Source organism: Pelobates fuscus, chromosome 2 (assembly GCF_036172605.1).
Source record: "Pelobates fuscus isolate aPelFus1 chromosome 2, aPelFus1.pri, whole genome shotgun sequence".
Taxonomy (NCBI): Eukaryota; Metazoa; Chordata; class Amphibia; order Anura; family Pelobatidae; genus Pelobates; species Pelobates fuscus.
Window position 1 is genome coordinate 375,868,046 of NC_086318.1, and position 14,932 is coordinate 375,882,977.

The 14,932-nt window shown below is 39.8% G+C and overlaps 1 protein-coding gene across 1 annotated transcript in view; it reads right to left on the reverse strand.

Annotated features, from left to right (window-relative positions):
* Window positions 1-14,932, reverse strand: part of FANCL (FA complementation group L) — an 83,400-nt gene that overhangs the window by 8,576 nt on the left and 59,892 nt on the right. The window contains exons 8-12 of the mRNA XM_063443741.1: window positions 11,438-11,588; window positions 10,966-11,049; window positions 10,328-10,373; window positions 9,772-9,853; window positions 7,290-7,406 (exon numbers count right to left, since the gene is read on the reverse strand). Of these exons, the coding sequence (XP_063299811.1) occupies window positions 7,290-7,406; window positions 9,772-9,853; window positions 10,328-10,373; window positions 10,966-11,049; window positions 11,438-11,588 (480 nt within the window). The remainder of the gene's footprint in view (window positions 1-7,289; window positions 7,407-9,771; window positions 9,854-10,327; window positions 10,374-10,965; window positions 11,050-11,437; window positions 11,589-14,932) is intronic.

The window sequence follows — 14,932 nt, forward strand, 5'->3', positions numbered from 1 at the left end:
GACCAGGGGTAGGCAATTTTTGGCAGTCCAAATTTTGAGTCTACATCACCCCGATACGTTTGTTGGGTAGGTGGGTGGGGGGGAGTTATATAGGCTTGCAAATCTTAAATTAAAGTGGGAAATTAGGAGGGGGCGTTAACTTTTGCAGGCACTTAGTGTTGTCGCTGAAGTGCATAAACCACAGTATCATTTCATATCTGAACCCATTGTCTAGGGAAAATGGAATGCATGTACCCACATAACCTAATGCTTGACTTGGCTTTCCCTATTATCCCCATTAGCATTGCGAGTGATCAGATTTGCGTTATTTCAGGTACACCAGTTGGGTACAATCTATCTTTTCTAGTTATAAGACACTCTATGTTCCCAAAATATCATCCCCCAGAAGAAGTTTCTTAATCTCCAGTGGGCTATAGCTAGACATGTTAGAGTTTATGCCAGGAGTTGCAGTAAACCCAGGAATATCAGGTGAAAAATCATCAGAGCGTTCTCTGTCATCTTCATCACAAGCAGTGCCAAGGGGAATCGACACTTTCTGCTGTGGGCCCTGCAGTATCAGGCATATAATTGAAGTCACCTGCATCACAACTTGAGACACTGTGTCTCCTCTGAGTAGGCTGTCTGTTCTGTAAGCGTCCTCGGCAATAAACTTCCTAAGCATTGTTAACAACTCTATTTTATTTATTTTTTCAACCCGTAGCTTAACACTAATTTCCCACAAACCCAATTAACTAAATTAAAAAAACCAAAAAAAAAAAAACCTTGAAGGGTTAAAAAAAATAAAAGGTTAAATTTAAACCCGGATTAAAAAAAAAAAGTAGTCAGGGGCTGAAAAGGGGTTATGAAACTGTTAAAACATTTTTTACTCAGAAATACAAAGTATCATCAAAATCCATCTCTTTTCACTTCACAATACAGTGCGAGGTGGAGGAAGGCATATCATATGACCTCAAAGCACTGTGATGGGCAATCGCATGTGCTGGAACATCATGATTTGTTGTTGCTGGTCTGCCTGGGACAATGAAGTGCCCAGCAACAGCTTTTACCCCGCCATTCATCTGACGGAATTATTTCGTCATGGGTGCTTAAGGGAAGGACATCCATGATGGAATAATTCCATCATGCTTCATTAAGGGATTCATATGAATAGATTTTACAATTTGTTTATATTTTAAATTGATAGAGAGAAAAAAAAAAGTGTGTTTTTCGGCTTATTTAAAGTTGTAACAAATGTTGCTTTCTACAGAAAAAAACCCCTTTAATGAATATGAATATAAATGTATTTTGTTGTTGTTAAAAGCATATAGAAATAGGAAGGCTGACCTTGATCATATGTGCGCTTTTGTGCCGTCCAAGGTTTTAGACTCTCAAAGATGAGAAGCTTCAATCATTCACCTTATTAACCTGAAAACCTCCATTCCTTGCACATTTCCAAGGTTAATAAAAATGGCACCTTTAAAAGCTTAATTATTAAAAGTCCTACAGTAGGACATCAGAGGTTGAATATGGACATGAAGCACATATTCTATTGAAAACAAGCTCCAGTGGCTTACAAAAATATCTGAAACTATAAATATATAATTAAAATAAACTGGAAATTAAAACAGCAGGTCAAGAAGAGTTCACAACTGTACAGGAAAATGAAGCTAGAGATTTTACAGCTACTCTTTATCTAAGTGGGATTCACACTATTTACAAACACAATATGTATTCTAGGTTTAACATTAGCCTATATGCCATCTCCTCTCGCTTGCTTTAGTATTTTTAAACAAATGCTTTTTACAAACTCATAAAAAAAAAAAAAAATTATATATATATATATATAGAAGGCTTGGCCTGTAATTGTGGGAGGCACTTAAGTTCCCTATTTAAACCCGGTGAGCCCCTGCTTACCTGTCTTCGACGATCTCGGAAGTGCTTCAGTGTACTTCCGGGTCACAGATCAGTGACGTCAGTTTCCCGCCCGCCGGCAGCCCGGTTCAAACGCTCTGCGGCTGTATTTGTGAGTATAACGCTTTTGCCTTACACGGACGGCATCGAAAACGTAAGTTTAGCCCTGTCGCTCACGGGCTCGGCTTTTCTCCGCTCCTGCTTCTCTCGGTCAGTGTAACACGTTCTGTTACACTTACACCTCGTAGTCTCGTTTAGCCGGACCGGGTTGCCATACGTTTTCGTTCTGATTGGTGCAATACCTTCATTCCGTTTCATTTTCGTGAAAAGTGTTCACATTGTTAGCAATAATTTAAGTAGTCACGTTTATAAGTGGGGTTAAGACGGTTTTATTTGTTGTCTCGCCCAGTTTTCTAAACTTCTGTCTTAAAGTGCTTTTATATGGTCCCCTTAAAGATATAAATAGAATAAATAGATTGAATAGGGGGAATATTATTTACATTGTTTAATGGCTGTTATGTCCTATTTTCTGTTGTAGTCCTTACTAGTACTGACACTTCTCGCAAGTGGCCCTTCGCGGGTATACGTGTTCGCAGCATTGTTAAAGAGGTAGGCCTCTATGTCACCCAGTCATTGTGTGTATTTTGTAAATAAATAGTAAGTTTCATAAGTAGGTCACGTTTCTTTCCCTTTAGTTCCGTTGGTTCCCTTCAGGATATATAGTCCTTTAGTAGGTCAAGTAAAGTGTTCATTCCTCAGCAGGTATGTTAATTCTGTGTCCTGGGGGGGTTTTGAGGACTAGTTGTAGTTCTCCCGCCAACTCAGGTATGTTCCCATAGGCCTCTTTGCCTATAAGTTAGTGGTCCCGCAAGGCATAAGGTCAGCCCTTACGTTCGGAGGTTCAGGCCAATCGTCCCAACGCTTAGCTATAGCCTTGCTTCAAAACTTAGTTAGGGCCTCACCCGTCACGGCCAAACGTTTTACTTTCTTTTACGTGTCACCGAGAGGCCAACACCCCGCCACCCACCTCAGTGGCTCCAGGGCCCCACGAGCCAAATCATAGATAGTGCCTCTCATAGCCACTTGGCAAATAGTTAGGGCCTCATCTGCCACCAACGTAAGCTAGTTAATACAATTTCGCCTATGGGCACTAATCTAGTAAGCGGGGTCCCTCCAGCTATTCACATTTCAGTACTAACTCATCCTCTCTGCCCCCCTTAGAATGTCCAACGCTTCGGTACTAGAGGACAATCTGTCGGTTACCAGCACCCCTCTCAGGTCGGGCACGCAGAGAAGGCAACCAATCCCTCCAAGTCCAGCTTCCAGCTATCGCTCCTGGACTATCCCTAAGATTACCGCTGAACTCAAAAAGAGGAATATCCCTTATCCGGCTTCAGCCAGGAAAAATGAACTTTTTCGTTTGTTGAACTCTACTGAGGATAACGAAAGGCCTGGCCCCAGTTCGGAGGTTAACGTACTTAATAGCCTGGCTGAGTTACACGCCATGATGGCCTCCCTAGTGTCCTCAGTTGCCACTATTAATAATAGATTGGATAACCTGGAAGCCAATAATGTTCCTACAGTCCCCGAGCTTCCCGGGCCGGTTGCCCAACCCACGCCCGCCCCAAGAGGTAACGATAACCCTCTACAGGCAAAGAAAGCCACTAACGTTATCAATCCTATTCACCTAATACCGCAGACTCTGAGACGTGACATCATAGAAGGAAAGGATGTCAACTTGGCCAAACTACTGATAGCGGCTCAAGACGTGGTAGAGAACAGGGCGTACACGTTTGAGGATCTATCAGTAGTAATGAGGGCCAGAGATCCTAGGTTGAATAGGAAACTTAACATTCCCGAGTTTGTCTTGGCATTTGGTCTGTACAGAGACGTTATCTGTACAGCTTTTCCCCTCCGCAGAGAGGAGTTAGACGTATATCTACACAAGGTGATAGAGCTAGCTTATAAGTACGGGGGCTTTGCCTTTTACGACTATCACAAGTCGTTCTCCTCCAGGTCAGCCGCTTCTTTGTCTCAGTATAATACAGTCACGGACTGGGGACAGCTAGACACGGAATTATTTCTTATGCATTTCGCAGGTCTCAAAACCCCTTCCTGTGCCATATGCTCGTCTACAGCTCACTCGATTAATTTCTGTCCCGAAAATGTAGCTATCCCCTCTACCAGTAACGCCAACTCCGAGTTTCACTCCACCTCTAACCAGAAGGAAATAAGAGACAAGTTAGGCACGCCAATCGTGTTCTTGGGCAAAGCTCAGGTCTGCAATAATTTTAATGCTGGGGGTTGTAGTTATAGTGCTTGTAGACTGCTGCATGTGTGCTCGCTTTGTTTCAGGGCACATGCCAAGACAATGTGCCCTAACAAATTGTACCCTAAAAAGGCATCCACTCCAATAAACGTACCGGTTTTGCAACGTTACCTGTCTAATCATCCTTCTTTACATCTGGTGGAATTTCTCACGTCAGGGTTCACTCACGGGTTTCACACAGGCTTTGTCTCTCTCCCCTCAGGCACCTTGGAATGCCCCAACCTTCAGTCAGCTCTCACAGACCCCGACACCTTACAACAACTCTTACAGAAAGAAGTAGATAACGGCTTCATGCTAGGCCCTTTCACTACTCCTCCTTTCTCCTCATGGAGAACTAACCCTTTAGATATCGCCACTGGGAAGTTTAACAACAAAAAGAGACTAATTATTGACTTTTCTGCACCACACGCCTCTCCCACACCTAGCCTGAATGCACTAATCCCGTCAGAAGATTTTTCTCTTCAGTACGCCAGAATTGATGATGCCATTCAAGCTATTATTAACTCCGGGAAGGCGGCCTGGTTAAGTAAGTCAGATATTACTAACGCCTTCAAGTTACTTCCCATTCATCAATCACTCTGGCATCTGCATGGAGTTGAGTGGCAAGACAACTACTATTTCGCTACCAGGCTTACTTTCGGCTCCAAAAGTAGCCCCAAGTTATTTGACCTGTTCGCCGAAACATTAACTTGGCTTCTCCTGAACTTCTGCAGATGTCCAGTTGTCATTCATTATTTAGACGACTTCCTCACCATCGAACCACACCACTGCACTCCACGCAGCCTGAATCACATGCTCACTCTCTTCAAAGATTTAGGTGTCCCCGTAGCCCAGGACAAAACTGAAGGTCCCAAAACCGAGATTACTTTCCTGGGGATTACACTCAATTCTGTCACCATGCACGCCAGCCTGCCCCAGGAGAAGGTAGACCGAATTCTGTCTTACATTAGCACCTGCATGTCACAAGGCACTTGCACCAGCAAACAGTTACAGTCACTTCTAGGTTCACTTAATTTCGCCATGAGAATAATTCCACAGGGTAGGTCTTTCATTTCCAGAATCCTTTCACTTTTGCACGGTCTCCCTGACGATGACTCCACTACACCCTTAGACGAGTCAGCTACAGCTGATCTAAGAATGTGGCAGCTGTTCCTTTCCTCGTGGAATGGCAGGTCGCTGTTTGTTCCCCCCGTTTCCGATAATTCCCCAGTACTCTGGACTGACGCTTCAGGTGCCATAGGTTATGCGGCCATATTTGGCGACGAATGGCTTTACGACTCCTGGCCGATCGAAACCACGTCACTCGAGAGTTTCAGTACCACCTCCTCACTTTTCGAGATCTACCCTATCGTAGCAGCAGCATTCACGTGGGGGGTAGAGTGGAGGGGGCAGTCAGTCAGGTGTTTTTGTGATAACTTAGCTACCTGTAACATCATTAACAAGGGCCGCTCTCAGTCCCTCACGATCATGAACCTGGTCAGGAGACTCACTTGGCTAGCAGCTAATCTCCAGTTCTGCATTTCCTGTGTTCACGTCCCAGGTATACAAAATACTGCCACTGATGCTCTGTCACGATTCAATTTGCAGGAGTTCTTCAGACTGCATCCAACGGCTACCCAGCGACCCAGGGTACCGCCAAAGTTCGAAGACCTGGTAATGCGTTAAGCTCTCTCTTACATCTAAGCGGCACGCTTGCTCAGGCGGGTTTATCCCTTAACACAAGGAAAGCTTATCACAGAGCATATGAACTGTTTATGTGTTTTGTTCGTAATTACTGTATAATAAATGTTTTTTCTGTTGAAACTATGGTTGCTTTCACAACTTTTTGCCACTTTTCTCTTAATCTAGCTTACAACACAATCAAACTCTACTTAACGGGAGTCCAACACTACATGTTAACCTCCTTTCCCAACAAGTCTCCTTTCCTAACTTCCTACCCTATTAAAAGTGTCCTCAAAGGCATTCATAATTTGTCAGTACACATACCCACTAAACGCCTTCCCATAGATAGTAAGCTATTTAAGAATATATCCGATATACTCGACACGTCCCCTTTCGAACATATCACAAACCTAGTTATCAAATCAGCGGCTTATTTAGCCTTTTATGGTTTCTTGAGACCCAGAGAGTTCACTGTAGAGAGAGCATCTGACTTCAGCTCGTGCCTCCAAAAGAAACACTTAGTTAAAAAACTAGACCACTACACGTTGTCTGTTACTCGTACCAAAACGAGCCAAACAGGCCCACCAGTGGAAATTAACTTTTATCCCACTTCGACCAAATGGTGTCCCGTCAGTGTTTTGGATAAACTAGTAGCATCCCAAGCTAATTCCGTTCCCGATTGCCCACTTCTAGCTATACTAGGGAAACCCCTAACCACTAAAATCTTCATGCTTTACATACGCACCCTTTTACTCCGGGTGGGACAAAACCCACGTTCATTTTCGGGCCATTCTTTTCGCATTGGAGCAGCCACAGCTGCCTCGAGTAATCATGTACCAACACACATAATTAAAAATATGGGGAGGTGGATACATCCCCAATCCAGAGAAAGAGATAAGGCTGGCTTTCTGTGATATGACTAAATGATGTATCGCTTAATAAACGCATTTTTGTCTTAATGGTTCTTATTTTTGCCCTCTTTTACAGGCCTAACCTTACGTCAGTTTTGGCACACCTCAACTGACTTGCTATTAAGGAACTACTTATTTTAACCCTGTTTTCCTTACGTCCTCGGAATGTGCCGTACACAAATAGAAGGCTTGGCCTGTAATTGTGGGAGGCACTTAAGTTCCCTATTTAAACCCGGTGAGCCCCTGCTTACCTGTCTTCGACGATCTCGGAAGTGCCCCTCCCACCGCACCCTCAATTTTATCATTTTACCTACGTGGGCCCTCTTTTACAGGCCTAACCTTACGTCAGTTTCGGCACACCTCAACTGACTTGCTATTAAGGAACTACTTATTTTAACCCTGTTTTCCTTACGTCCTCGGAATGTGCCGTACACAAATATATATATATATATATATATAAAATAGTTAAACAATGGTACTGTTCCACCCGAGTTTACCTCGTATAAGCACGCTTGATGAAATGGTTGCCCACACCGAGGATCATCGCACACCTGATCTGGAATGGCAGACTCAAGCCGATAAGCATAGCATATACCACAGTCCATGCTAAAATCCTAAAAACAGATACAGACAGTTATATCTTTTTGTTGTCCTTAGGTTATACCATACATTTTTGTGATGATTTATCTTCTGTTCACAACAAATGACAAGTTAGGACTGTCAAGATAAAGAATTTCCTCACACCTTATCTTGTATGATGTGTTCAAGCAAGAATACAACAGATAAATATCACATTTATTCTTACAGGTCTTTTTTGGTCACCCTCTATTCCTATTAACCCTTAAGAAACAGTGGATTGGGCAATCTCTGACCCCCTTACATAATTACACAGGACAGGTTGTACTGCAGACTAAGAGCCCCACATTCAATGGCAATACTGCAGACTAAGGGACCCACATTCCATGGTTATTATGCAGACTAAGGGACCCACATTCCATGGTTATTATGCAGACTAAGGGACCCACATTCCATGGTTATTATGCAGACTAAGGGACCCACATTCCATGGTTATTATGCAGACTAAGGGACCCACATTCCATGGTTATTATGCAGACTAAGGGACCCACATTCCATGGTTATTATGTAGACTAAGGGACCAGCATTCCATGGTTATACTGCAGACTAAGAGACCCACATTCCATGACTATACTGCAGACTAAGGGACCCACATTCCATGGTTATTCTGCAGACTAAGGGACCCACATTCCATGGTTATTCTGCAGACTAAGTGACCCACATTCCATGGCTATACTGCAGACTAAGGGACCCACATTCCATGGCTATACTGCAGACTAAGGGACCAGCATTCCATGGCAATACTGCAGACTAAGAGCCCCACATTCCATGGCTATACTGCAGACTAAGGGATCCACATTCCATGGCAATACTGCAGACTAAGGGACTCACATTCCATGGTTATTCTGCAGACTAAGGGACGAGCATTCCATGGTTATTATGCAAACTAAGAGCCCCACATTCCATGGCTATACTACAGACTAAGGGACCCACATTCCATGGTTATGCTGCAGACTAAGGGACCCACATTCCATGGTTATTATGCAGACTAAGGGACCCACATTCCATGGTTACACTGCAGACTAAGGGACCCACATTCCATGGTTATACTGCAGACTAAGGGACCCACATTCCATGGTTATACTGCAAACTAAGGGACTCACATTCCATGGTTATTCTGCAGACTAAGGGACTCACATTCCATGGTTATACTGCAGACTAAGGGACTCACATTCCATGGTTATACTGCAAAGTAAGGGACTCACATTCCATGGTTATACTGCAGACTAAGGGACCCACATTCCATGGTTATTCTGCAGACTAAGGGACTCACATTCCATGGTTATACTGCAGACTAAGGGTCTCACATGCCATGATTATACTGCAGACTAAGGGACTCACATGCCATGGTTATTATGCAGACTAAGGGACCCACATTCCATGGTTATTCTGCAGACTAAGGGACCCACATTCCATGGTTATTATGCAGACTAAGGGACCCACATTCCATGGTTATTCTGCAGACTAAGGGACTCACATTCCATGGTTATACTGCAAACTAAGGGACTCACATTCCATGATTATACTGCAGACTAAGGGACTCACATGCCATGGTTATTCTGCAAACTAAGGGACTCCCATTCCATGGTTATTCTGCAGACTAAGGGACCCACATTCCATGGTTATTCTGCAGACTAAGGGACTCACATTCCATGGTTATACTGCAAACTAAGGGACTCACATTCCATGATTATACAGCAGACTAAGGGACTCACATGCCATGGTTATACTGCAGACCTACCCACATAGGTCTTCAACATTTTGACAATTCCTGGCTACATTGCTCAAGCTCTGTCAGGTTTGATGTGGACTGTATGTGAACAGCAAACTTCGCCAACGATTCTCAATTGTATTGAGCTCTTGGCTATGATAAGGCAATTTTAAGACAGACATTCAAGATTTGGAAAGGTTAAAGAAGGATTAAATATTTGGCACGTTAAACATGTCTGGTATGTTATAAGAATCAAACGGTAAAAAGTCAAATAAAATTCATTTGAATTCCAGGCTGTAACCAAACAAAATGTGGAAATGTCCAGGGGGATGAATACTTATACGGCACTGTATATGTGGAATCTACAATCAAGCATTTTGCTGTATGCAAAGCGTAAGTAATCACTGTTTTTAAGCATCCTAATTAGCATGTTATGGTTAGGAGACCAGCTGTTAGTATGAGCTCTGAAATAAATAAAAGGCCTTAGCATATTGAAATGGAAGTGCAGACTTTATGTTGAGAAATGAAAAGAGCAGAAAAAAATATTAACAATTTAAGCAAATGTGTTATGCCAGTCAAAACATGGAAATTAATGGGTTAACTTAAAAACATGACTATTTTAATGAACTCACTGCTTTTTCTAAATTAGACCTTAATGGGAATTCAATTTCCAAGACATCTTTCAAATTTTGCAGCAAGCCGTTCTCTGGATCCCTGATGTAAAAAAAATAGAAACAAATGCACAACTATAATCCTTTATTCACAAAGAAGCATATATTTTGTGCAGTATTATGCATGAATGCACTAAATGTAGAACAATGCAGAATAACTCCCCAATCCCCCCCAGAAAAGGGCATATACGTATTCAAATCCTGAAAAACCCATATGACCACAAATAGAATAAGTATAGGTTACTGCAGTAACCAAGACAAAACTGGAAAAGATTTAACATCGTGCTGCTATGCATCCCCCACCACTGTTCCCCCATTGTGACTTAAATATGAACAAAATAAAAATAATGAGGAGAGCGCTCTACAAAAATAACTTGTGTGCAATCAGTGCAACTCACATATATGCACAAAGTGAGTAGTACTGTTTGTGCAGTAATTATACTTAGCACTAACACTGTTTTATAACTCCTGTGTATTAAAGTCACTAACAGGTTTTGGCACATATATTGCCACTTACCATAAATGTATATTGGAATTCAGTTTATCTTTTAAGGGATTTACCACTAGAAGAAATATATATGTTAACACAAAATAATTAAAATACAAATGTTCATTTATATGGTCACAGGCATTAATTGGCACTTGTAAACAAGCTAAATATATGTTGTAACGCAGGGTCTACTTCATCTCATACGATCCTGAAACTTTTATTGTAATTCCATGACCCCAAAGATTTACTGTTGTTTGTATTCTTCTGTAACACGCACTCAGTATAGTTTGTGATCTCCATATTGTGGGTGCTATAACCTCTGCATTTTGTTAATAATATCAAAAAGTGTTCAGTGGAATAAAAGTAGGAAAAAGTTTGTTTGTTTTTTAATTGCAATGACACTTTATAATCTATGCAATGTTTCCATAGCAAATGTGGTTAGATTTCTCTAAAATCTAAGAGATCTATGTGAGTTTGAACATTAATTGTCACATGGCTCCCTATGCAAACCATAGTAACACATAACACAGACTAGGCAGATGTCACCGTAGGGGCTCTAGGGGACTACAGACTATACAAATGGGAACATGAATGGTATACTACATGTAAACGAGAAAGGGTTTGTTCTTGAATCTTTTTAGAGCAATTTTAAAACAATATCGCACCATGGTCTGCTCCAAGAAAGTAGCACTCAGGAAGCATGGTGGGATGTCTAGGATCAAGGTCAATTGTAATTGATACATTGGTACCTGTAACAGAAAAAAATAAATAATAAAAATAAATAAAATGCATATGGGGTTATACATAAAGTCTTTTTTTTTTCCAAAACCCTTTTAGCTAGCAAGGTTGTACAGTTAGGAAGCACCAATAATTGTAAAACTATTTTGAGTGAGGTAATATTTGTTGTGCTTAGGTAGTAGCTTCATTTATTAATATGATGATCAAGACTTGTCAGACCATCGTCACAGGTCCCCAATAATGTTTTAGCAAGCATTCACTGCTTTTTTTTTTTTATTGCAAACATATAACCATTTCCATCTGAAGGACTGTTTGTTAATGATTATTTATTTGATAAACTTAATGATATGAAATCATAAAAAAAAAAAATAATAATAATAATAAAAAATATTGTCTAACCAAGTGCAATCCTCCTCATAGTGGCACTGCGAGTGGGTTTTTCTGGTTCCAGGACCCAGGTATTCTTGTCAATTTCATCTAAAGCATCCCAAAAATCTTTTAAGGACTCCAGTGTTGCTAAAACTTGATTATATATATTTTGCAGGGTACTCTGGAAGGACAAATTCAAAATTAAAATATATATATATTAAAAAAAAAGTAATTTAGCTCGATTGTGTTTTAATATGAAACATATGTACAGTGTTTATATAAGGCTATAAGAAATATTTTGCCCCTCACTAATATGTCAGAATTTTCAATCTTACAGTTGAGAAAGACCCACAACATACCATCAGTGATTTTATGCACTATAATATAAGGAAAATTTTCATCTAGTAGGATCGAAACATGAATATTTCAATAACATCTGATCTGTGACAGATTAACTGTTTGCAACCACCTATATCAACTGAAAGACTGACTGCAACTGTTGGGAGTTTTAAAGGTAGGACACTTAGGGATTTGAAGAGATCTCTTTCTATATTTATGGGCTTACCAAAAAAATATTGTCAGGACAACACTTAAAAGCAATCTGGCAGCAACAATGTCTCACTGTACCAATGATGTGTAATGATTTGATCATAATACTGCTATTTCATAAAAATACAAACAGAAAACTAACCAAGTCCTAAAATAGACAGGTTGCAACAAAGATTATTGAAAAATTTATCATAGAAGTACCAAGTTGGCACATTAGCAACCTGCTCAGTTCTGTCACCCTATGTCACATTTTAAATGAGGAAATACATTTTTTAAAAATGTATACACAGTTCCAGATATCATCTTTCAGAGAACCTGGTATGGTTTTGTTATAGCTACTATAGAGTTGGTAGTTTGCATTTTCATTTAATTGTACAGCAATATCTTCTCGCCATCACTGTGTGAAAGATCAGTAGTACATTATCATTGGTCTACTTTAAAATGTGGTGCAGTTGTGTCCTTATAGGCTCTGTAGGCAAAGTGTCAATGTCTTCCAATTCTTTTACGTCATATTTTCTGGCAGACAAAGTAATTGCTCCAAAGTGGTGATTGCTCCACAGGTCAAGCTATCAAGCCATAGGAAGTTGACAATGGTCCATGCACTCAAGGTGTAACCATAAACACAGGTTTATTGGGACAATGTATGAGCAACATTTCTACCCAAAGGGTCTTTATCAACCTACTTAATAGCTATAGATGCTATTAAGCCATGACTGTACCCTATTTTGACCAGAACAAACAGAATGCAAACAGGTTCTTAGAATATTTATATTAAAATTAAGTTTCAAGTAGGATGGATGGACCAAGAGCGAACTTATTAGCAACATTAGATAAGAAAGAAGTGGAAATAATATAGAAGTGCATTTAGCATTCAGTTACACGATTTCCCTGTTTTAGAAATATGGGTGTCTGAAATGCATCAAACTGATGTCGAGATATTTGTTTTAATGGGCATCTAGGTGCCCATTTAAATGTTTATAGCTCAATTGTATCTGTGGGAAGAGAGTTCTGGGAACTTAAACTGTTTTTTTTGTTTTTGTTTTTGTTTTACAAACCGACTAAATTTTTCAACCAGCATTTTTTAAATTCAGTATTTCTCCACCAAACTTAACTTCTTTTCAATGCTATCCATGTTTTCTTCCCAAACCGATCATATCAGAATTTACAACGTTTGCTTTTCCTCATATCATCGTCCCTTATATAATCCTGTTTGTACCATGCATAGTAATTATTTAGCCAGTATATAAATCTTATTTGTATTTTTTTTTACGTTTGCATATTCAATTTTCACCTCTTTCTTCAATAACAGTACTGCTGTTGGATGTAAGGCATAAAAAAATTATGCAATATGGTGGATGTTTAAGATGTCCAAGAGCAGAGACAAGAATCGTCTAAATATTTATTGTAACAATACTTGTAAGCATGTGAAGAAGTCTTTATAATGCAACACATGCCATCATGAGGCTCAACATTTTTTTTTTTAATAGATAAATAAATGAACTGTATTGGTAATTGAATTTCATGCACATACCAATTCTAACTTACAGTTGTAAAACAATGCATCTGCAGTGACCCTGCTAACAACATAATTAGAGGTTGGAGAAATTGTCACCTGTTCTCTTTTTACTGATTTGAGGTGTTACAAATGCATGAAAAAGGAAACAAAAAAAAATATGTATCGATACATAAAAATAGGAATTATGTGAGTATAGAATCTTGCTGTTAAATACCACAAATAACAGAACACACAAAAGGCATATGTCTTTTCTTTCTTTGCTGAAGGAAAAAAAAGAAAAAAGAAAAAAAAAAAAGAATCCTTTAAGGCAAGCCATCCTCTGACATATTCATTTCGGTGAATAATCATAGCTTGTACAATGTCTTGCTAATGATGGCAAGAGGATAGTGTCATTTACAACAATCCTCCTTTCAGGCCTTCATACTTTAGGGCATCTCGGGTTGCATAGTCCCATTAGTCATTTTCAGTCCACATATGCATCACAGTGATACATGGTCCGAGTGTGTGGATAATTATTCTTGAGGGGCACCAATATTTCCACATTCAGCTTTTGTGACAAAGCTGCTTTTCATGCTAAACATTTAATGAATAACAAATTATCCCGTTAATTAAAACAAAATCTACAACTCAAATAAATGAATGCTTTAAAACTTGTCATTGAGAAGCACTTTGCATTTTATTTGACTAGCAAAGGAACAGAAGCAGCGGCGTTGCCCTTGGTGCTGATTTCTTACCACTCTAAATGTCTCCTCTGAGCCAGAATTCACGGGCTGTTTCTGATCATGCTGTGAGACACCTGCACTGGCTACTAGACTTGTCATGACGCACAAAACCCTACCATCTTCTGCTTGACATTGTGCAAGTTATAATTATTCATCCAAATGAATATGTCAGAGCAGCAGCGGCAGACCTCTCATCAGAGCAAAAGAAAAATACATCAAAACATTATCAACCCAGCAGGAAGACAGGGACCATAAGGAAAATTACCCATTTTTAATATGGATGCCACAAAGCAGCATCTATTATTTTTCTCTCTCACACACACACACACAAAAAAGGAGGAAGATCTTCCAAGTTTTGAAGTCCAGCAGCACTAACAAAACCGTTATACACACAGACATAATAAAATAACAGTAATTCACACAAGCTCTCAACATTTTCATTTCCAATATACATTTACTATAATAATTAAACACTGCTATTTAGTGACTATTTAACCTATTCTCCCTACACCTTTTAAAAAACAAAACACATTTTTTTGAATTTTTTTTTTTTTAACTTAAGCAAGCATTTTGGTTTGTTCGTGGTTAGAAACAGGTAAAGAAAATACACACACTCACTCACACACTCTCTCTCAATTATTCAACCCTCTTTGAAAGTTAGGTTTATTAAATTTACAGGCTTTCAGCTGATGCAATGAACAAATCAAATGACAGCAATTAAAATAGCTCAACACAACA